The sequence below is a fragment of the Antechinus flavipes genome, chromosome 2, assembly GCF_016432865.1.
Source record: "Antechinus flavipes isolate AdamAnt ecotype Samford, QLD, Australia chromosome 2, AdamAnt_v2, whole genome shotgun sequence".
NCBI classification, from domain to species: Eukaryota; Metazoa; Chordata; class Mammalia; order Dasyuromorphia; family Dasyuridae; genus Antechinus; species Antechinus flavipes.
Genome location: NC_067399.1, coordinates 157,778,747 through 157,801,229, shown reverse-complemented (window position 1 = coordinate 157,801,229; position 22,483 = coordinate 157,778,747). Strand labels below are relative to the sequence as shown.

Sequence of the window (22,483 nt, the reverse complement as noted above, 5' to 3'; positions counted from 1 at the left end):
GGATTTGAGAGAGGCATGAACTGATGCTGAGTGAAATGAGCAGAACCAAGAGATCATTATACACTTCAACAACAATATATGATGATGATCAATTCTGATGGACGTGGCTCTCTTCAACAATGAGAGGATTCAAACCACTTCCAATTGTTTAATGATGAAGAAGTCATCTACACTCAGAGAGAAGACTATGGGAACAGTGTGGACCACAACACAGCATTCTCACTTTCTGTTGATGTTTGTTTGCATTTCATTTTCCTTCTCAGGTTTTTTTTTTTCCCCTTTCTAGATCTGATTTTTCTTGTGCAGCAAGATAGATGTATATTTTAACATATTGACATGTATTGGATTACCTGCCATCTAGGCGAGGGAGTGGAGGGAAGTAGGGAAAAAATTTGGAACAGAAAGTTTTGCAAGGGTCATTGTTGAAAAATTATCCATGCATATATGTTGTAAATTTAATAATAAAAAAAAGAAAAATAGGGAAAAAAAGAAATATTATTGTGTCGTTAGAAAGAACAAAAATCTGCAGTTTCAGAAAAAGCTGGGGAGATACTTATGAATTGATGCCGAACAGAATTAGTAAAACACTGTATATCGTGACGACAAAATTATGAAGAAAAATAATTTTAGAAGATTCTAGAATTTTGATCAGTGTAATGATAAAACATGAGGGCAAATGACTGAAGATGAAAAACATCACCCATTTCTTGCCCACTGCAGAATGAGTCATATATTTTTAGACATGCTTAATAACGGGAATTTCTTTTACGAGACTATGCATATGGATAAAGATTTTATTTCTTTTTAAAATTATTCAATTAGGGATATAAGTGGTAAGGAGTGATAATGAATGTCAAAAGAAAGAAAGGGAAGAAAGAAAGGAAAGAAAGAGGGAAAGAGAGGAAGGGAGGGAGGTTTGCAAGAAAGAATAGAAGAAATCTTGGCCATAAGCACTCTAGAACTAGATGGAATAAATGAAACAAGAGTTAAAAAAAATGAAATAAATGCTTATGAAACTTAGTATATGGGTAATTATCAATGGGCAAAATTAACAATATGCATATTTCTTTTTTTGCCATTCAGTAATTAGTAGAGATTTCTCATATTTAAAGTTCTTTTTAAGCTATTAACTCTTTTATTGACTTTTTATTGACTAATTTTTAAAATTAGATTTGTTTATGTCTAAAAGGGATACATAAAAATTCATAACCATTATTGCTATCTATTTTCCCTATAATTCCATTATTATCCTTCAAGTACTTAGATACTATACAATTAGGTGAATATATGTCAAGCATAATTTTATTATCTGTGGTATCTTTAGGTGAAGTTTTCTACTTAACTCTTTTAACTACACTTTTTTGAATTTACATGAAGCATAATAAATTTTGCTGGTGTTACAACTTTTTTCTTAACATTGAATCTTTTACGTTTTGAGAATGTTCCTGACAACCACTGTTTTCTGCTTTCTAATCCTTTCTGTAACATTCTTTCTAATGTTTCCTCTTTTCCTCCTTCTCTTCCTCCTTCTTCTCTAAGCTCAGACTCCAAACTTTGATTACATTTTTAAAAAAATCTTTTGAATCTCTATTTTATGATCCACCACTAGAAGTTAAACTTTGTTTTATTTGAAATTATTTCTTGTTCTACTATGTGTTTTTCTTCATTTTTTAAGATTATATTCTCTTTATGCTTATAGTTTTGTTGAGTTTAATTTCTATTTCTACATGAAGCTTTGAGCCTGTGTGAATTGTCATTTATATGGTTCAGATAAGAATGAGGTCATTAGAAGACTACTCTTCCTGTGATATTTGTATGATCTTCTTTTTATGTACCCCACTTACATGATACTGCTTTTCTTTCTTTTGTGCATTCTTTCTCCCTCACATTTTTTTCTTCTCTTAAAGGCAAAAGAAATCCCTAAATAAAACCATACCTTGACCCTGCATTTGTCTTATCTCATCTTATTATGGTCTTACTTACCTTATTATCTTATAATCTTTGAGGACATTAGGAATCCTTGTGAGTAGGGGTTTATGGTTTTGATTAAGAAATGTTTTTTGACTTGTCTTTTCTGTTCCTATTAAAATTTAAGTACCTGATAATTATTAGCCTTCAAATTGCTTAAACTAATTTTTCTTAGATTTCTCTCCACCCCAGTGTTTTTATTTCAAAGATTTTTTTTCCAGATCTGGTCTTTTCATCAGAAATGCCTATAATTCCTTAGTTTCATTAAAGGAATCTTTATCTCCCCCATTTTACCCCCCTACCCAATCCCAACAGGATTATTTTCAGTTATGTAGGGTAAATTATTCTTGATTTTATGCCTTTATCTTGTATGTTGGAATAATGTATTCCACAATTTTCTTTCCTTTAAGTCATTTGCTGTCAAAACTTATATAATACTGACTGTTGTTAGTTCCTTTTGTACTTGAATGCTTACTTCCTGGCTACCTGTATTATTATTATTAATATGGAAATTTTAGATTTTGATTGAGACATTTGTGAGTATTTTCAATTTGTGGTTTCTTTTAGAAGCTGAAAAACAAGTTCTTTTAATTTTTTTTCCTTCTGGTTCTAGTATATTGAACATTTTTCTTTTATAAGTTCTTGAAATTTAGTTTTGAGATTTTTTTGGGAGGGGATTGGTCATACATAGTATTGAGGTAATCCAATAATTCTTAAATTCTCTTTCTTTGAAATATTTTCTGGTTCAGACATTTTAGACAGATGATACTTTAATTTTTGTATTTTTTTTCAATTTAATTTTTTTCCCCTAATCTTGCTATGGCATTTAATTGTTGCTTCATTCTGTTTTTCAGGGAATCCACTGTGTGACTAGGGTTTTCTATCTTCTCTTTTGTACTAGTTATTCTAATTTTAGTTTTTGCTCCTGAACTTTCATTTCATTTTAAAATCATTTTTTGATCTCTTTCTTCCTTTATTCCAGTCACTCGTTTATCCTTGTGACTACCTATTTACTTTTTTGAGGCTTTCCATCTAAGTTTAATAGGGTTATACTCTTCTGAGTTTACTTCTTGGGAATCTTTTAATAGTACACATAATATTAAAACTATTTTTGGTGATTACTTCTATTTATTCATATTTTCAGGTTCAGTTATTTGTTTGCAGTTTTGTTTTTAGTATAATTCCCTTCGGTCTATTTGATGGGTTGGGTAGGACTTGTTTTGTCTTTTCTTACTTGTAGTCTGGATGTTGTTGCTGCTGCTGCGGGGAGCTGGTATTAGGCTCTACTTCACTTCCTGGCTTCTGTTTCTGTTAACTGTGGGTTACTTCACTGTGGGTTCTAATCTTAGCTATATTCTGTCTTATTTTCTCACATTCTCCAATCATGAGTTGGTTCAGTTTCTGGTATGGCTCTCAAAGATCATTGATGATAAGGCCTCCTGCAGAACTCTTTTAATGATATTAATTAGTCCTGACTCCTGCTACAGTATCTCATTTTCCAAAGAATATATACTCAGGTCTAATCTCCCTGAGATCTATAGGGTCTACTTCTGTCACTGTTCTTGTTTTAACAGGCCAGGGTACAGTAAAGGTCTCAATTACTGATGTGCGTGATGGTTTCTGATTCCTCATTTGCTGCTCAGTGTAATGGTTGCAAATCCAGATATAATTATGAGAGCCTGTGCTAATATTACTGGTGTACCTCCTTCCTTTACTTGATTAAGGTTTGGAAATTGCTTCCCATCCCCACCCCCCTTCTCTTTTCTCTCCAGTTCTAAAGTGAATAGAGGAGCTAGTTTCTAATGCCTCTCAGTTTTCTTTATTATTTATATTTCTTAAGTACTTTTAGTTGCTAAGATTTCTGTAGGAGAAGTGGACTTCTCTACTACCTTTCCTCTTAACTATAAGTCTCATCAATAAGTACTTTTTTCAAGGAAAATAACCATATGACAATGGTTTGAAATTTTAGAATTTCATATCATTTGAAAAAAATTGAAAAAGGCATTTGAACGGTTTTTTTCTATAACATGACTATACATCTGACATCTAAACTGGGTAAAAAAAAAAAAAACCAAAATAAAAATTTAAGCAATTATCTCCAATAAATATTAAATAACATTCTTCAAGCAACATATTAAAATTATACCAGAAAGACAGGGTTTGTTCAGAATTAGAAAAAAGAGAAATAAAATATATCATATTGATGATACAACAAAAAGCCCATTTCAATGATTAAAAAAGCTCTTGACAAAATATAACATACTTTATGTTTTAAAAATAGAATAAACCGATTTTTCTATGTACAACTAAGAGTTAAAATTATTTATAATAGAGAAACACTGAAGAAGTTTCTAGAGAAAAGCGAGTATATCCATTGTCAATACTAGTTTTGCACATTTCTGCAATAAGATGCAGAACCTGAGGAAAGAAGTGCAGGCAAAGTACAAATATAATTACAACTCTGCCCAAAGAACTCTAGTGACAACAAAAATTCAAATAATAAATAACTTTGGTAAAGCAGTTAGATATTAAATAACTCAAAACCAGCTATTTTATATATACCATAAACAAAACAAATAAGGAGACAAAGAAATTATATCCAAATCACATTTTAGTTATAAATTTATAAAATATTTGGGAGTGCAGTTACCAAGAAACATACAGGAATTATATGAATATGACTACAAAATAGTAATTAAGAGCAATAAGGAGAGAGAAAATAGATAACTCCTCATAGTTGGGCCATGATAACAGTGAAAATTAACAATGCTATCTAAGTTCATCTATAGATGCAGTGCCATACCAATTAATCTACTGATAATTGCTTTTTTTTTTTTTTTCCTGAGGCAATTGGGGCTAAGTGACTTGCCCAGGATTACATTGCTAGGAAGTGTTAAATGTCTGAAGCCACATTTGAACTCAAGTCCTCCTGATTTCAGAGTTGGTGTTCTATCCACTGTGCCACCTAGCTGCCTCTGAATATTGACTTTTTGGGAATAGAAAAATCAAGAAGAAATTCATCTGGAGAAGCAATGGCCAGGAGTCTTATGGGAAATAATGAAAAAAAGTAAAAAAAAGATCATTGTAATATCAGACCCCAAACTATCCTATAAAGTAGTAATGATAAAAAAAAAAAATCACACACACAACTATTACTAGTTAAAAAGTAGAAAGATTAATAATCTGTGGAACAAATTGTATACATGATTCAGAAGTAATTCAACATAGCAGCATAGGTTCAATAACTCCAAGGATCCTATCAGGGTGATTCCATATTTGAAAAAAAAATTGCTCGAAAGAAATTTGGAAGAATTTAGGTTAAATCTGAATATTAAAAAGTCATGTAATAAATGAATTAGAGGAGAGAGGAAAAGAATATCTTTTATAAATATAGATAGGAAAGATTTTGATCAAATAAGGATTATATAGTAGTTATGATTATAAATGATAAAATGGACAATTTCAATTATATAAAACAAAGAATTTTTCCATTAAAAATGCAGTTAGGATCAGTGGGAAATAACTGGAAAAAAAATCTTTGTAGTTAAGTTTTTCTGATACAAGCCTGCTATTCAAGACATTTTAAAATTATTCAAATATTTAAGAAGAACCATTTTCCAAGAGATAACTGACAAAATGATATGAATAGATAGTTTTCAAAAGAAATCTTCAAAATATTAACAACTACATAAAAATGCTCAAATTACTTAATCCTTAGTTAAATGCAAATTGGAGTAATTCTCAGGTCCCACCTCACCTCCCATTTATTGGATCAGCAAAGTTATTAAAAAAAAAGGAATATGAAAATTATTGGAGAAGGGATACAGATACACTAATGTTGGAGGTGCTATGAATTGGTTTAGTTGTTTAAAAGGCAATTTGGAACCATTCCCAACAACATGCCCAGAAAAACTACAGCTGTATTTTATGATACAGGAAAGCATAGAAATCAAGTGGGTATGATCAATTGTGAAATAGTTATAAAATAAAGTGTAAAAGAAAGTACTGATAAAAGGAATGGATTCAGATAATCTGGGAAGAACTATTTGAACTAATCCAGAGTGAAGTGAACTGACCTAGGATAATAATTTATTCAGAGATGAAATAATGTAAAGTAAGTCATGTTGCCATATGTAAATAATGGTTAAAAAAACCAAAACCCTACCACCTTTGAATTAAAGACTCTGATCATGGGATAATTGATTTAGAATCAACAGAAATCTCAAGGCCAAGAGATGTCAAATGATCAATGCAATGACCAATCATGACTTCATAAGTCTGATTAATTAGAGGCATAAGATGAGAGGTACATTTTCATACATAAGTCTTGTGTGTTTGTGTTGCTTAATCATGCTTCTTTGTTATAAGGGAGAATTTTTATTAGAAGGAGAATTGGGAGGGCATGGATATGTAGTGATTGTGACAAAAGAAAATGAGACATCAATTAAACATCTAAAACTACATAGTAGAGAGGCAAAGGAAGTGCAGAATGGGATACTATTAAGCAGGGAAGTTTTGTAACTACTGATAAATTTAGTATGTGCTTAAAAATTACAAATGATAGAAACTCCCAATGGTAGTCAGCATTCAATCAATCAAAAAACATTAAGTACTTACTAAAGTCAGAAACTGTGCTGAACATTAGGGGAATAAAGAAAGGCAAATACTGTCCCTGCTATCAAGAAGCAGACATTCTAATGAGGTAAAACAATACACAAACTGTGGGCACACATATAGAAGCTTGACAAAACAAGCATAATAAGATCCATGAGGAAGATCTTATGATCTACAAGAAATTCCCCCCCCCCCTTAAAAATATATGTATATCATTGTTGGTGGAATTATGAACACATCCAGCCATTCTGGAGAGCAATTTGGAACTATGCTCAAAAAGTTATCAAACTGTGCATACCCTTTGATCCAGCAGTATTTCTACTGGGCTTACATCCCAAAGAGATACTAAAGAAAGGAAAGGGACCTGTATTGCCAAAATGTTTGTGGCAGCCCTGTTTGTAGTGGCTAGAAGTTGGAAAATGAATGGATGCCCATCATTTGGAGAATGGTTGAGTAAATTGTGGTATATGAATGTTATGGAATATTATTGTTCTGTAAGGAATGACCAGCAGGATGAATACAGAGAGGACTGGCGAGACTTACATGAACTGATGCTAAGTGAAATGAGCAGAACCAGGAGATCATTATATATCTCAACAATGATACTGTTTGAGGATGTATTCTGATGGAAGTGGATCTCTTCGATAAAGAGAGCTAATTCAGTTTCAATTGATCAAGGATGGACAGAAGCAGCTACACCCAAAGAAAGAACACTGGGAAATGAATGTAAACTGCTTGCATTTTTGTTTTTCTTCCTGGGTTATTTATACCTTCTGAATCCAATTCTCCCTGTGCAACAAGAAAACTGTTCGGTTCTGCACACATATATTGTATCTAGGATATACTGTAATCTATTCAACATGTAAAGGACTGCTTGCCATCTGGGGGAGGAGGTGGAGAGAGAAAGGGGAAAAATCAGAACAGAAGTGAGTGCAAGGGATAATGCTGTAAAAAATTACCCTGGCACGGGTTCTGTCAATAAAAAGTTTAAAATATATATATACACACACACACACACACACACACACACACACACACACACACATCTAATATATATATGAGGGACAGTTAAATGGCATAGTGGATAGAGCACCAGCCCTGAAATGAGGAGGACCCAAGTTCAAATCTGCTCTCAGACACTTAACACATTATAGCTATATAGATATAACAAAACATATATATATGAATAAGAAATTTAAAATTATTTCCATAATGGTCATGTCCCAAAATTATATATATATCACATTCTACATTTTGAATCCTATCATCACTTTGAAGGAATACGTCTTCAAATCAATGAATTTCCTATACTGGAGTGGTAAAAAATTTTGTCAATTATATATCTTTTTCTTTTATACTTCAGTTAATATTTATGGTCAGTGAGTCATTGAAGAGGGTTATTTTGTTTTTATATCTTTCAAGGAATTTTGAATAATTAAATACACGGATGGGAGGCTCCTTCTTGGGAGAGAGTCTTTAATGTATCACGTTTGGTTTAATGATTTAAATGCTTTTTCATAATCTACAAATAATAAACATATGGGTATTTTGCATTCCGTAGTTGTTATAGAAATTTGTTTCTCACGTATATTTGTTACAAGTTATTTTTTTATTGTTTAATTGGGAGGATTTGGGAAGAAGAGAAAATAAAAATGCCTTTTCATCAAAATAAATTTTTTTTAAATAAAAAGGGAGAATTCTTGTGAACAGTGAAATTCTCCAGATTGATAACATTTCAATAAATTTCAAAATTGTAATGATAAAGATGTATCCACTCATTATAGAATTTTTAAACTTATTTTTTCAATAAATAAAAATCTATTTTTTTCTCCTTTTGATTCTCACTTATCTCATTAGGGGAAAAAGAAATAAAAATAAAAGCCTAGTGACAAATATGTATGAGTAAGTAAAACTAATCAACACTCACCACATTAAAAAAATTAATGTATCCTGAGTTTATCATCTCTCTTTATTAGAAGGTAGGGAATACATTTCAAACATAAGTCCTCAGGAATAGTTGCTCATTGGTTGATTAGAGTTCTTAAGTCTTTCAAAGATGTTTGTCTTGATATCTATTGTAGAATATCAATTATGAAAGCATGCTTATTCTCTACTAATAACCTCATTAAGTAAATTTAACAGGAAATCACCACATAAGGTTTCTGGGATACTAAATATCCCTTGGGCCTGATAAAACATAATAGCAACAAGAGAAGGTGTTTCCTACTCTTTCTAAGTCAGCCTGGGAAGATCAGTGAAGGGATTCAAGACAGGCTTAGAGGTATTCAATATTTTCCAGGCAACCCTTTAAGAGACCAAGTAAAATAACTTTTGTAAATATAACTGGGTGTAGCCCCTATTTCCTCTAAAAGCTTTTATTGGTCTACTGGTTGCAATAACAAAGAAAAGTTGAATATGAGAAGCAGAGAGGTAGGAAGTGGACCTCACAATGAGAAGACTTATTTAGGTGGATCTTGGGGGTTTGTTTATTTTAAATTGTGTGTTTTTCTCCACAGCTAACTTTGTGTTTCATTCGAACTTTCCTAACTTGTTCATATTTATGCAAAGTAGCAAAAACAAAATTATAAAACCTAATGTACTTGGGTAAAGGGTGGAACAACTATGCTTACACATTGTTAGTGACAGTATAAATTGATTTAATCTCCATGGAGAATTATCTGGTAATGTATAATGAGTCTCAGCCAGTAAGTTCACTTTGTGACCACATACCAAAGAAAAATGGAAAAGAAAAACATTATAAAGAAATTTTTCATAGCAATGTTACAAATAAAGAAACAAAAAGTGGAAATGACCTAAATGGTTAACAAAAGGGAAGTGGTAAAACAATCTAAGATAATATTACATGTTAATTAAATATAACTATATAGACTATGTTGAGAGATAGAAATTTCATATGTCATGTTACATGGAAAAACTGAATGTAACATAATTGCATATACTAATTTATATCTAAGGAAAAAGCTATATGCATTAATGGTCAGTGAGATGATCAAAGCAATAGGTGGGGGTGTATAACCTTTTGATTATTTATTTTTAGCTAGCCCTTTGAAGCCCCAATAACAAACTTTTTCGAAATCTAATCAGATAGAACCCCTATTTCCTCTAAAGATAGATAGTCAAGAAATAATGTGTCTTGTGGTAAGATAAGTGTGGAAAGTAGAATATTAGGAAGTGAATCCCAGGCTGGAGGAGTCATTAAAATGGGTACCCATTTTCAATGTAAATACATATTTTTCTACATTGGTGATGTTTGCTTACATCCTCCTGACACTTTCTGGAATGATACTTTATGTTTTCCTATATTTTAAGAAATGTATTTTGACCTGCATAATTACAACTAAATGTTTAAAGAATATAAAATACTGAAAAGTCGTTTACTGTGCTTTCCTACATATTTTTTAGAGATCATTTCTCCTGTGTAGGAGAAGTTGAAAATGAAGAAGACCTGTTTTTTTCTTTACTATGTCACTTGGGGGTTCATTTCCCTTCTTTGTCTCGATCATCTTTAGGAAAATGACCCTTATTCTTTCTATCACTTAACTTGAGCCAATTTAGGTCCTAATTATAGAAGATCTATTTTAGAGTTTGTTAGTCACTAGACAGAGAAATCTTCAAGGTGAATTCAGAAATAAACTCATTTAGTCCTTTTAATCTCTATTACTAATGCCCTAGCTTTTTTTTAGTCTGCCTTTTCAGTAATAGAAAAATAAAGTCATATGGTCACACAAATGACTGGTAACATAAATTTGAAGTATCAGCAATAAGCTTTTTTTATGAAATAAATTTCATACATTATTTCAAACAAGATTTAGTTGAATATAACTTCTAAAAGATGTTCTGGAGAAAAATTGTGGACAACTGATGATCACTTCTGGGCAGTTATTGAATACTTCTTTATAAGAATGAAGAATAGTCAAAATAAGAAGCAAAAGTATTTCTCTTAATTCCAGAGTGGAAAACTAGAATCAATGGATTGAAGTTATAAGAAGACATAATTTAGTTCATTATAAGGATAAATTTTCTAGACATTTCAGATAGCCCAAAGTGAAATGGGATACCTCAATGGGATGTAAGCTTTTTATCCCTTCATATGGAATTGAAATAAAGGTTTGTCAAGCTATTGTAGAGGAGATTATTGCTTCAGATATGAGTTGAATTATATGACTTTAAAATCTATTATGGCTCCAACCTATATTATGGCTCCAACTAACTAAAAATTACATTTCCTAACTAAAAACAACAATTAAGATTTTTATAAACTCTCATAGTTCTTTCAGAAGGCTAAGTAAAATGTCCCATGAGACTTCATTCCATCTCAGTCTCCTTATATGTAATACAGAGGCATTAGACTAATTAGATTAACTAAAGTTCCTGACAGAGCTAAGAACCTATGATTCTATGAAAAAGTCCACTGTTAGTCCATATTGCTTATATATGGTATCAATTCCATAAACAAAGTAAGTATTGGTGAAACAATTTCTCCTTTGAAATTCCAATTTTTAAAGAGTCTTAACGTCATTCTTTTACCCATGAATAAAGCTTTAAGTTCTCCCTAATCTTATTTCCTTGCCAATACATTAATCAGTAAGACAACTACTAAGAAGATTACTATTATTAAATATTAAGCTAACTTCCACCTGTCTTTCAGGTATATGTAACAATTGGAATAATTCTTCTAAAATAATTTTTCATCATATTGATTTTTAAGAACATAGAGAGGCAAACTATTATCATATAAAAGTATTCTTTAGTTTCCTTTTTAAAGTTTTGAGTCTATACTATTCAGATATGATAAGAGTTCTTCTCATTATGCTTCTACTCCATTACTGTTGCTATGTATTCTAAGAAGGAAATAAAAACACAAATCTTTTACTATTAAGTTTACAATTTACTGGGGACATACAATACACACGACTAAAAAATTTCAAAGTTATAACAGTGCAAATTAACACAAAGCATAAAAAACTAGAGGGAAGAATAAATAAGTAATTGCAATAATGGTAGGGTCTAAAGGAAGTGTGTTGAGGAATTATAAGTAGTGAGGTTGCTGAAACTGGGTGGAGGATCTTGAAAGTCAGACAGATGACTTTGGAATTCTTGTTACTCAGAAATGTAGACATCTGGAAGTGAGAGGAAGGGAAGGGAACAAACATTAAATGCCTACAACGTGCAAGACTTACTGAAGCCTCATTTTTACAAGTATTATCTTATTTGATCCACACAAAAACCCAGTGTGATAGGTGCTTGTAGTATTCCCAATGTAAACTTACCAGTACCTCAAATGTAATATGTTCTAAATAGTATTTTATTATTTTTTACCTGCCAAATGCTATTTTGGGCTTTATAGTTCTCTTCTGTGGGAAATGTTGGTATTATTTTTGACTTTTCCTACTCCCTCACCTCTTATACCTCCTCCTCCACTTCTCGCCTTCTTCTTTCTTAAATCAAGTTTACTATATATCTTTCAATTTCACCTTCCCAACTTCTGGTTTCCCATACTTTTACTGCCACTTCAAGCTCTGCTCTGCTACTGATGACCATCCTACTTGAAAAAGTGTAATAGCCTTTTGACAGATTATCTTTCTGTCATCTAATATACCTTTAACCCCACCATCAAAGTTTTCATCTATATACTTAGATCTGGTCCCCTACCTCTTACTATCACTCTACTCCATTTGTACCATATTATAGTTTTGTATCATGTTATTTATTCTCTTACACTTTATACTCCAAACAAATGGTTTTCAACACAATGTCTCTGGCTGCTATCTCTGTTCTCTTGTGCAAATTGCACCCTATGCCTGGAATAGCTTTCTCTTCCTTTTCCTATGTCTTGAAACCCTCCCCTCCCCCAACTTCTTACTAGCTTTGTGCCATATTATTCTCTTTCTCTTTATACTCTATATTGTTTCTTATTCCTAAAAATCTTCTTTTTCCTTTTGCCAAATGAATTTCCACTCTGATCTTCAGTAGTCCTATTCAGAAAATTTCCTGGATTTTTCTTCCCCAACTGTCTTCCCAACCCCTTGCCCCATTAAGTCACACAGTGCTCTTTTAGAATTTCTTTTTGCATTTATCTAATTTAATGATCATATAATGTCATATAGCATGCTGTGCTGACTCTCTGTGATCCTATTTGGAGGTTTCTTGGCAGAGATACTAGAGTGGTTTGCCATTTTCTTCTCCAGTTCATTTTATAGATGGGGAAACTAAGGCAAAGTTAAGTGAATTGCCCAGGATCACACAGCTAGATTTGAACTTGGGAAGAAGTCTTCCTGACTTCAGGCCTGGCACCCTACCTACTATGCCACTTAGCTGTTCATCATTACTTACATTTTTGCTTTATCTGTCAAACTGGCTACAAACTACTGAGACAGGAACTGCCCTATCATTTGTTCTTTGGAGTAGATATTTAAAAATGTTTTATGATAGATTTATTGGTTGAATTTAATATGATAGGAACTGAGAGAAAGAAGAGATCAAATGCTGGCTAAAGAGGCCAGGCTTGGAAGAGACCTGGTAGAATCTGGATAAACAGTGAAAAAGTAAAGGAGAAGGAAACATTCTAGAAAGAATGAATAAAGATGGAAAGGAACAAATCAGATTAGATTAGAAAGAAGACAAATCTTGATTGAAACAGAAATTTTGTTCTTGGGAATGGGAAAAGCTAGATAGATTTGGTGGATACAGTTTAAGGAGAACTTTGAGAGCAAGAATGAGGAGCTTGCCTTTAATCTGAAACACTATAAAGTTTTAAGCAGGGCAATGACACAAGGATAGACATTTTTAGAAATAATAATCTGGAAACAATGTGTAGGATGGATAGTAGAGGAAGAACTGAGGAATTAGAAATTAGATGGGCTTCATAATTTAATGAAATGGCAGGAAAATATAAGAAAAAGTCTGTGAAAGGTAAATCAAATCTCAAAGATTTTCTAAAGTACAAGTGTTTCTTTAGTTCATATCTGTCTTTTATCTTTATAACATTATTGGGTCATTTAAAAAAAATCAATATTTAACTAGTATAAAACAAAGAACTCATAATCAAATAGAACATGGAGAAACTTAAATTTGTTCAATATAGTAGATACTTAAAGATTTGATATATGAGGAATCTGGAGAAATCTGGGGATGAATATTCCTCCTAGCCTCAGAGACTTGGAGCTCATGGAATAGTTCTAAGAGGCCACCCAGTTCAACTGAAAATGAAAATTGAGGATTTAGCTCAGAGGCTAGCTGACTTGTCTATGACCATCCAGCTAGTAAGCATCAGAGTTAGAACTTGAAACCAAGTCTTCCTGTTGTGAAGACCAACATTTGATCTAGGATGCCATGCTGAATCTGAGTTTTTATCTCACTTGGGCAGCTACAATTTTTTTTGCGTTTCTTATGAATGGATCCCAAAATGTCTTGAAAGACTAAAAAATTGGGTTTAATCTTTAAGATAAAATTCAGTAGGGATAAATGCAAAATCTTATACTTGGGTTAAAAAAAATCAACTTTCCAAATATAAGACAGAGGAGATATGGCTAGACAACAGTTCATCTAAAAATATAGAGGTTTTAGGAAACCATAGGCTCCTTATGAATCAACAATATACCGTATATACTCGAATATAAGCCGAGTTTTTCTGCCCAATTTTTGGGCAGAAAATCCCCTCCTCGGCTTATACTCGAGTCACTAGATAAAACATGTGTAAATATCCCTTTGAATGTCCCCACACAGCGCGTGTGCTGACAGAGCCGGCCGTTGTTACGGTGATGCGGCTGTTCCTGTAGTATCACAGTCGGTAACCGGACTGTATACTAATGCTGACAACCGTTCTACATATGTATATCGGCACCCGCTCTCCTCCTCTGTGGGCACCGGTGCACTACCTAAATCTACTGATATAATAAGTTTTCCCAGATTTTTGGGTTAAAATTAGGGGCCTCAGCTTATATTCGGGTCGCCTTATACTCAAGTATATACGGTAATTATCATAGCCAAAAAAAGCTAATGAAACTTGGGCTTCATTTAACAGACATGTAACTTCTAGGTATGTAAATATTAACAGTCCTGTTGTACCCTATCCTTGTTGGACTATATCAGAATATTGTTATTGCTTTGGGTATCACATTTTAGTAAAGATACTGAAAAATAAGGAGGGCAACTGATATGGTGAATGGTCTCAAGTCCATGCCATCTGAGTGAAGGAACTGGTAAAAACAGAAAACTGATGGGAGGTAATGATATTAGGGTAGGTATAATCATTGGTTTCAAGTACTTTAAAGGCCAACACGTCCAGAAAAGATTTGTTCTGTCTTGTCCCAGATGGCAGAATCATGAGCAAAGAATGGAAAGGAAAACTTTTTAAGATTCAGAGTTGTTTAAAAAAAATGGAATGGGCTATCTCATATGATAGTGGACTCCCTCTTACTAGAGATATTTAAGTAAAGGCTGGATGACCACTTGCCATATTCGGTGTAGCTGGGATTCTTCTATGATATGGTTTAGGCTAGATGTCAAGATTCCTTCACATCCTAAAATCCTGTGAAGCTGATTTAGTTTTTTAATGTAAAGGGGCATTATGGCATAGCATAGACAAGAGCCTTGTAGAGCTGCTTTTCATTTTTGGTCTGTTTTGAATTAGGTGTTAGTTCAAAGACAAGAAATTTTAGTCTTCTGGGTCTTTAGTTTACTCACCTCTAAAATATGAGAGGTATTCTAGATTTCTAGTACCTGCCAAGTCTAAAATTCTACTCAATTCTTTTTTGATCATCTGGAAAAATTAGAAGTTTCATCAGAATAAAAAGTACATGTTCACATCCTACAGAATCCACAGAAACTTAGATAAAGTAAAACTTTAATTAAAAGTATTAACAAGTAGAAGAATGATGGAATAGGTATGTAACAACAATCCTTTCAATCTAAGAGATGTTTTGTACTCCCCTAGAAATAAATTAGCTTGCAACCTAGTTAAAAGCAACTAATACAATCAGACAAGACAGAAATTTGTATGGAGAATAACCTTATTGAAATTTTATAGGAAATTAAAGCCTTTTCACTGTGTATGTTTCTAAGAAGATCCGTGTGACTAAGTATCAATGAGTTCCAATATGTGGAAAATTTACCTAACAGAATAAATATGTAACATATTTCATTTTTCCTTCATTGGTAAATCTGTCTAGTGATAGTTATTAATGAATGCTTTTGTGCACTAAGAACAATTTTTACCTTTGATTTGAATTCCAAGAGTATCCCTGAGAGGTGATTAGAAACCATCAAAATGGCAACTATTCATATTCTAAAAGCCGAGAAGAAAAGTCTATGCTTATTATCACTATCTTACTATATTCGTCCAAATTTTAACAAAACATCACCATCAGAGTAATTAAGATTGATTTACTTTTAATTTAAAATATTATCTACAACAAAACTTGTATAATCTAACTGGGAGTGTTGACAAATGCTTTCTTATTCCTTTAAGTTTATCATTGTCTGTCACCAAGGAAATAGGTTCTATCTCAATCTTTTTAAACTAGATGACATATTTATTTAGGGTCAACAAATAAACAGATTTGTGCTCCCTCTGCTGGCTTTTTTCAGAAACCTTATATTAGAAATGACTAAAAAAAATTTGTTGTTTTTGTTGTTGTTATTGATGTCTTCAGTAAAGTGAAGTCCAGAAAGAAGCTAAAAGAAAGTGTTAGTTCATTTCAATCACTCCTAGAAATTTTTTGTTGGAAAAAATTTTATTTTTATAAACTTCTAGTTAGTGTGCTTGCAAAGTTCTAAAATTGGAAATTAGATATGCCTTTAATTCTATAACCAGCATACTATTGGATACTATTATAGTAATCCTTTAAATCATTTGCCAGCAGTTACAAATGAATTTCTCTTAAGAACTTACTTTTAATTCAAACAACATTTAGAGGATTCCTTACCAAATTTTAAATTGAGTGTCTATTTTTGTCTTTTGTTTTTCTAAAAAAAACCCCCAAAAAACAAACCAATAGTTTTCCTAAAGTAAAGATTTATACTATTTATATTCTTTTTGATAATGTCAAGCATTACGCTTTATTTTCCAAATCATTAGCATGCAGAAGAATGACCTCATGGTGAACAGATGCACTTGGATATGGCAGTGATTAGATCAGTCCCTTCAGCAGTCAAGTGTGCCCATTCCAATTAACCCTTTAAAGTACTATCTGCTCACTCTTATTTCTTAACACAATGCGTGGAAAGTCAAAGTTAGAATTTGCCTTAAGTTAATCTTTTCTAAAAAGTTACTTTCAAGGGAAGCAAACATTAAAACAAAAGATGGACACTTCATTCTTTGAAAATGATGTCTTTTTGAAGTAAAGGATGTAATGTATAAGATAAAAAATAAAAGGAAGCTTATTTTACTAAAAAAAGATCACATTTGAATTATAGAATGTACACACAAATAATAAACAACCCTTTAGTACATGTGGACTTGGAAGGACACGGACTTACTCTGCTTTCAGGTGATGGGTATAAAATACTAAAAATTTTGTTCAACAAATATAAAATATATTAGATGGAGTATAGATTAAGGGAAAATTTTCTAATTTGAAAAAGAAGTCTTTTTCTTTTTGACTTCCTAATCTGTTTTTTAAAAAGTAGAAGATAAAATACTGAACAATGAAGTGAGCCATAGTATTTTTTCGATGTCCAAATGCATTTGATGAAAAAGACTTTTTTATTGTCATTTGGCTCTTCAACAAAAGTTTTGCCATGGTTAAATGAGTGATGGAATGTATGAAGAACTTGAAGGTAGATACATCTTATGAGGAAAGTCAGCTATAGGTATAGACAACATCCATTTCTGCATGTGTTACTCTGATAATTAAAGAATAGGAAAACATCGTCTCAAGAAATGGGGCAAAAGTAATTAGGTGAATATTTGCTTGCAAGTATATAGGGTGGATGATAATGTCTAGAACTAAATGTAATTTTATATTCATGATAAAATTTCTTGTTGTTTTAATGCAAAGAAAACTGCAGAAGACATACCCATTTCTAGAACTATTCATAGAATATGTGTGTATGTATATGTGTGTGTGCATGTGTGTATTGGTGGCAAGAGATGGGAATAAAGAAGTTCAAAGTTCACTGTGTAAGTTTAAACTCTTAAGGATAAATTTTTTAGTTGGCTTGCTATTTGAAAGACAACCAAATATACTTCTTATTATTATAATGGTCAATTCATCTGAGTTATTTAAATTATTTTAATATAAGGAAAATATTACTAATAGGAGGAAATTCCTTTCATTGGCAAACTTTATTTTTAGCCAAACTGCAAGTCAAAGAATTCAAAAAGTGAACATAAAGGGAATAAAAACCAAATATATGTGGCATGCAGGTGATTTTAGAATATGGATTTAAGAATCTGCATCTATGATATGCTATAATAATGCTATAATAAATGTATAATTACAATTAAGTTGTAATTATAAACTTCAGAATAGGACATGTAAAAATAGATATAGCACATTCATTTTTAAACAATGACAAGAGTAAGAACAGTGGATAGAAACTGGATCTATAATAAAGCTGATATAAAAATTAAGGAACACTTACATAATTTTTGTGCACTGGTAATGCTTATGCTTATCACAAAATGGAATTTAATTTATTATAAAACATAGAATTCTAAAAAAAAAAACAAACTAAGAAATGCAATTTGAAGTGTCATTTTTTTAAAAGAAGGAAAAGAAGAGCATTTTGTTTTTCTATCATGGATTTATCTTCATATTTCTATTTATAATGCTTTTTATGAAAATACCTTAAGTTCTAATGGGATTTTCATCTCATCAAATAATTTATATAAACTAGTAGCTAGTTGAAAATATTACTTTGGAACCTCTATAGTGATATTAATGTAAAACTCAAATAATTTTTTAGATTTTTTTGTTGGTAGCTTCCTATATTTGTCTTCTAACCCCTTATGTAACTTTTAAAATATATAACAAGTTTAAAGATTAAATCAACTGAAATATAATAAAATTATATGTAAAAATATCTATTCTTCAAACATGTAAAGATTTCAATTAAGTGTCTTAAAAAGAAGCAACAGTAACTTTAGGGATATAAATGTTCAGTTTTGGGTCACATTTCCAAATTCACGCTTTAAAATTATATGGTAAATAGTTTAGGCTGCAGTTTATAATTTAACTAGAATGAAGGAAAACACAAAATTACTCTACAGAACTCTGCTGAAGAATAAAGTGCCAATGACCAAAGAGAAAATGAAAAGGATGTGAAATAGAACTTCAATAATTTGTTGGTTTTGCTGCATAACTTTAATTTTTTTCACCTAAATATATAAATGACATTAAGTGTCTAGCTAAACAGTATGAAACCTTCATTTCCCTTGAAACTGAATTTTTTTTCCATCTTCGTCTGTTGGCAGAATGTATAAAAGAATTCAATTCACAGCTGTTCTACTTTTTTAATGTAGAAAACATTAATCAAAGCTTTAAGTTATAAGCTTTTCTAATGTTGTTTAGTATTCCAGTTCAACAAAGATCAATAGAGGCCATCCCTGTGTTTCTTGACGCCTCTCCAGGAAGCAGAGGCACGATTATGTAAATAGCACTGGTTCCCCTTTACTTTTGCCAGCTTGCTTATCTCCAAAGCCTTCTGCCTGCTGCTACTGGCTACCAATACGAGCACATGCATATACCTCTTATCTCCTAACAAAGCTCTGAAAGCACAAGGATTGAAGCCAGTAATGTTAAACAATGATGCATGGCTGATTTTATTTGTAAGTGATTTATTTCACTGAATTTAATTTCTTTCTTCACTGTGGATGTAAGATATTTGTTAACAAGTCAGAGTAAGAGAAATAAAGCCAGTGTTTTGAAACAATTTATACATGTTAGAAATCTATTAGGCACTCTAACAGTTGTGTGGAAGGCAGTCCAAATTAAAGGGGGCTCCTTACTGAGAATTTCAATACATACTAAATCTCTGTGATGAGTGATTTTTTTCCCCCTGTACTGATGTGCAGAAATTACTGACCCAATTAAATGCAGTCCTTTAAAACAAAAGCTTTTAGTAATAACCCCAATAACAAAGAGCAATACAATTTTTTTTCAACTTTGGAAATCTCAAAAAAAAAAAAAAAAAAAAAGAAGAAGAAGAAAAAGAAGGGAAAAAAAAAATCTATCATGTAAAACAAGGAAGGAGTCACAGAAATTTCTCCAAATGTCAACCAACTTGATATATGAAATTGTTCTAAGGCAGTTTCCAAACAAGGTTCCATACCAGGTGCTACTAGAGCCTGTAATTTGGTCATATGCATAGAAACCACTCCAGAAAAAATGTTAGCACATTGCACTGCTGTTATGATTGGTCAAAGGAACACTATCCTTATATTTCTTCTACATTAATCCCTGACCCTAGTATCTCAGCAGCATAATCCCCATTTAGCATTAGTAGCAACGGCTTCTACTGTGAGGAACTATTTTTCGATAAGTAAGCACTGATTCAGGCATAGCTTTTGAACAACATATTCCCAGCTCAGCAAGAAACCCACACTTCTGAATGAACTGGAGCACATTACTGAGAAAAAGTTCATTAACCTTGCTAGATTCGGAGGTTAACAGGATAGCTGAAGAAAGGAACTGAGTGAACAGCTCTGATGCAAAACAAATTAAAATGAATGTCATCATTCCTTTTGATATTCATTAGTTTATTCAGAGAGAGAATGCCCTTCTTAAATTTGCAAGCATTTATCTGTAAAAAACAGGTGTACATCTGCTGCTCAAATGCTTCTTAGTGTTAAAGAGAAGAATAATGTAGACACTCACCCGTTCCACTGAGGGAGTAACTAGGAGAGGGAGAAAAGACTTGAGCTGCGAAATCCTCAAATGTCATTACTTCTCTGTGATTCTGGATTATTGCTTCAAGATACAGAGCTCGTTCTTCATAACTACAATAATCAGTTAAGGAACAAGTGCATGTACAGAACAAATATACTACTTACTTCCAAAAGCATAAGAATGCTAACGATTCATTGTTTAAATCATCTGTGAAATACAACTGCAGAACATATCTCCCAAATTCTATAGAGCTGAGGGACTGTCAGGAAAAGCTAAATATTGTGATTTTTTTTTTTTTGTTTAACATTTTGATTTTGTGATCTGCTAAGTTTCTACTGAATTTTTATGGTTATTTCATCACCAGCCTCATTAATAAAATAAAAACACTTGTTATATAGATTAAAAAAAGCTTTGGCAAATAATGCATTTTAAATAAGCAAAATATTATACATTTAGTAGTATTAGTATGGTGTTTATATGCAGCAGAATTTGTATTTCCTTCAAAGGACAGAATTTCCTGACAATATTCAGGCTATTTCATATATTTCAAGCACTGTGGATAATGCATTTTCCCTATAATTAAGAAAATACACATTATAGAGAAAGTTCTAGATTAAGGCAAGGTACACACACACACACACACACACACACACACACACACACACAGCTCTAAGAGTGATAGTTAACATAAATGATGAGCACTAGAAAATAAAACCTTATATGTAGTTCAACCTAGGAAAGGCAGACTACAAAACAATAAAAAAAAAAAAAAAAGACTATTGCCTTTTAATTAAAACCGCAACTGGGAACACACAGCATTCAAATGTGTAATCAAAAACCAGTCACCAATAAAACTTACAAGCGTAACAAGCTGAAGCAACTTTCCAGCTGTCTTAATAGGACCCCTGCTTGTGGCAGCTTTTCACAGAGTAGAAAGCAAATCTTTTCCTTTTGTGTGTAGCTTCTGTTTTCTCAGAAGGTGAATCATGCACTTCCAATAACAGGATAACGTCTGAAACAATTCTACAATGGATGGAAGAACCTCACATACGACTTTATGAATTAACACTTGAAGTCAGTATGACATCTCATTCCTCTTTCCTCATTAGCAGTAAGAAAGCAACGGCTGAAATAACACCTCTTCTCCAAACCCAAACTACCCACAAAACTCCTTTATTAAGCTTTAGTTATCTTGAAAAATATTTTAACGCTATAGGAAGAAAAAAAAGCATGATAATCACAAAATTATAATTTGCATGTTAGGAGGAGGAAAATATACTTAATGATATAATTTTGAAGTATCCACTTAGAAAAAAAATTTTATTTCTAAAGTTAATAGAAAATGTGATCTAAATAGGATATCTCACATTCAAAACAGGAGTAGATATTTTAAAAGTTTTTTTTGAAAGATAAAATATCTATCTATTTATCTATCTATCTATCTGTTTATCAGATAGATAGACATTTTTAAACAAAGATATCTACTTTTACTCAACTATTTGAAGAAGGATTTTCACACTACCCAGAGATATGTAAGTATACTAAAATGCGTCTATAAGCTAAATTTATGAAACTTCAAGGAAAGAAAATTATTTCTGAGGACTGCAAACTACTAACTCATGATGCAGTATAGCTTTGTCAAAACTATAACCCACCAGAGTCCTGACAGTCCAAGTATTTGGAAAGTGGGCTTGTTTCACTCTGGTAGGCTGAACTCCTGATGACTCTTGTTAATGAATAGGCTGCCAAACTTCCTAAGAGAGGAGGCACACGCTTAGGTCCTATTCTAAAGGGACTGACTGATGCCATTCACATCTCATTATGAACATGCTTATTCTGCACAGTACTTGGCTGTTGCCAAGGCTCTGTATTCCATACTGCCACAGCAAGCCGCTGGTCCTGTTAACAGCAGGATGTTAGGCCTGAGTGGCCGTCTGGCGAACAGGCACTCTGACACTAAGCTGGCACGTGCTGGCGCAGCAGGAGCAGACCAAGGCGTGACAAATTACTGAAAGAGCTCAGCTAAACTTATGGCTGACAACCACCTG

The 22,483-nt window shown here is 32.2% G+C and overlaps 1 protein-coding gene across 1 annotated transcript in view; it reads right to left on the bottom strand.

The window, feature by feature from the left end:
* The window catches only part of RALGAPA2 (Ral GTPase activating protein catalytic subunit alpha 2), a 397,768-nt gene that overhangs the window by 19,877 nt on the left and 355,408 nt on the right, over positions 1-22,483 (bottom strand). The window contains exon 39 of the mRNA XM_051975852.1: positions 20,424-20,545. Within this exon, the coding sequence (XP_051831812.1) occupies positions 20,424-20,545 (122 nt within the window). The remainder of the gene's footprint in view (positions 1-20,423; positions 20,546-22,483) is intronic.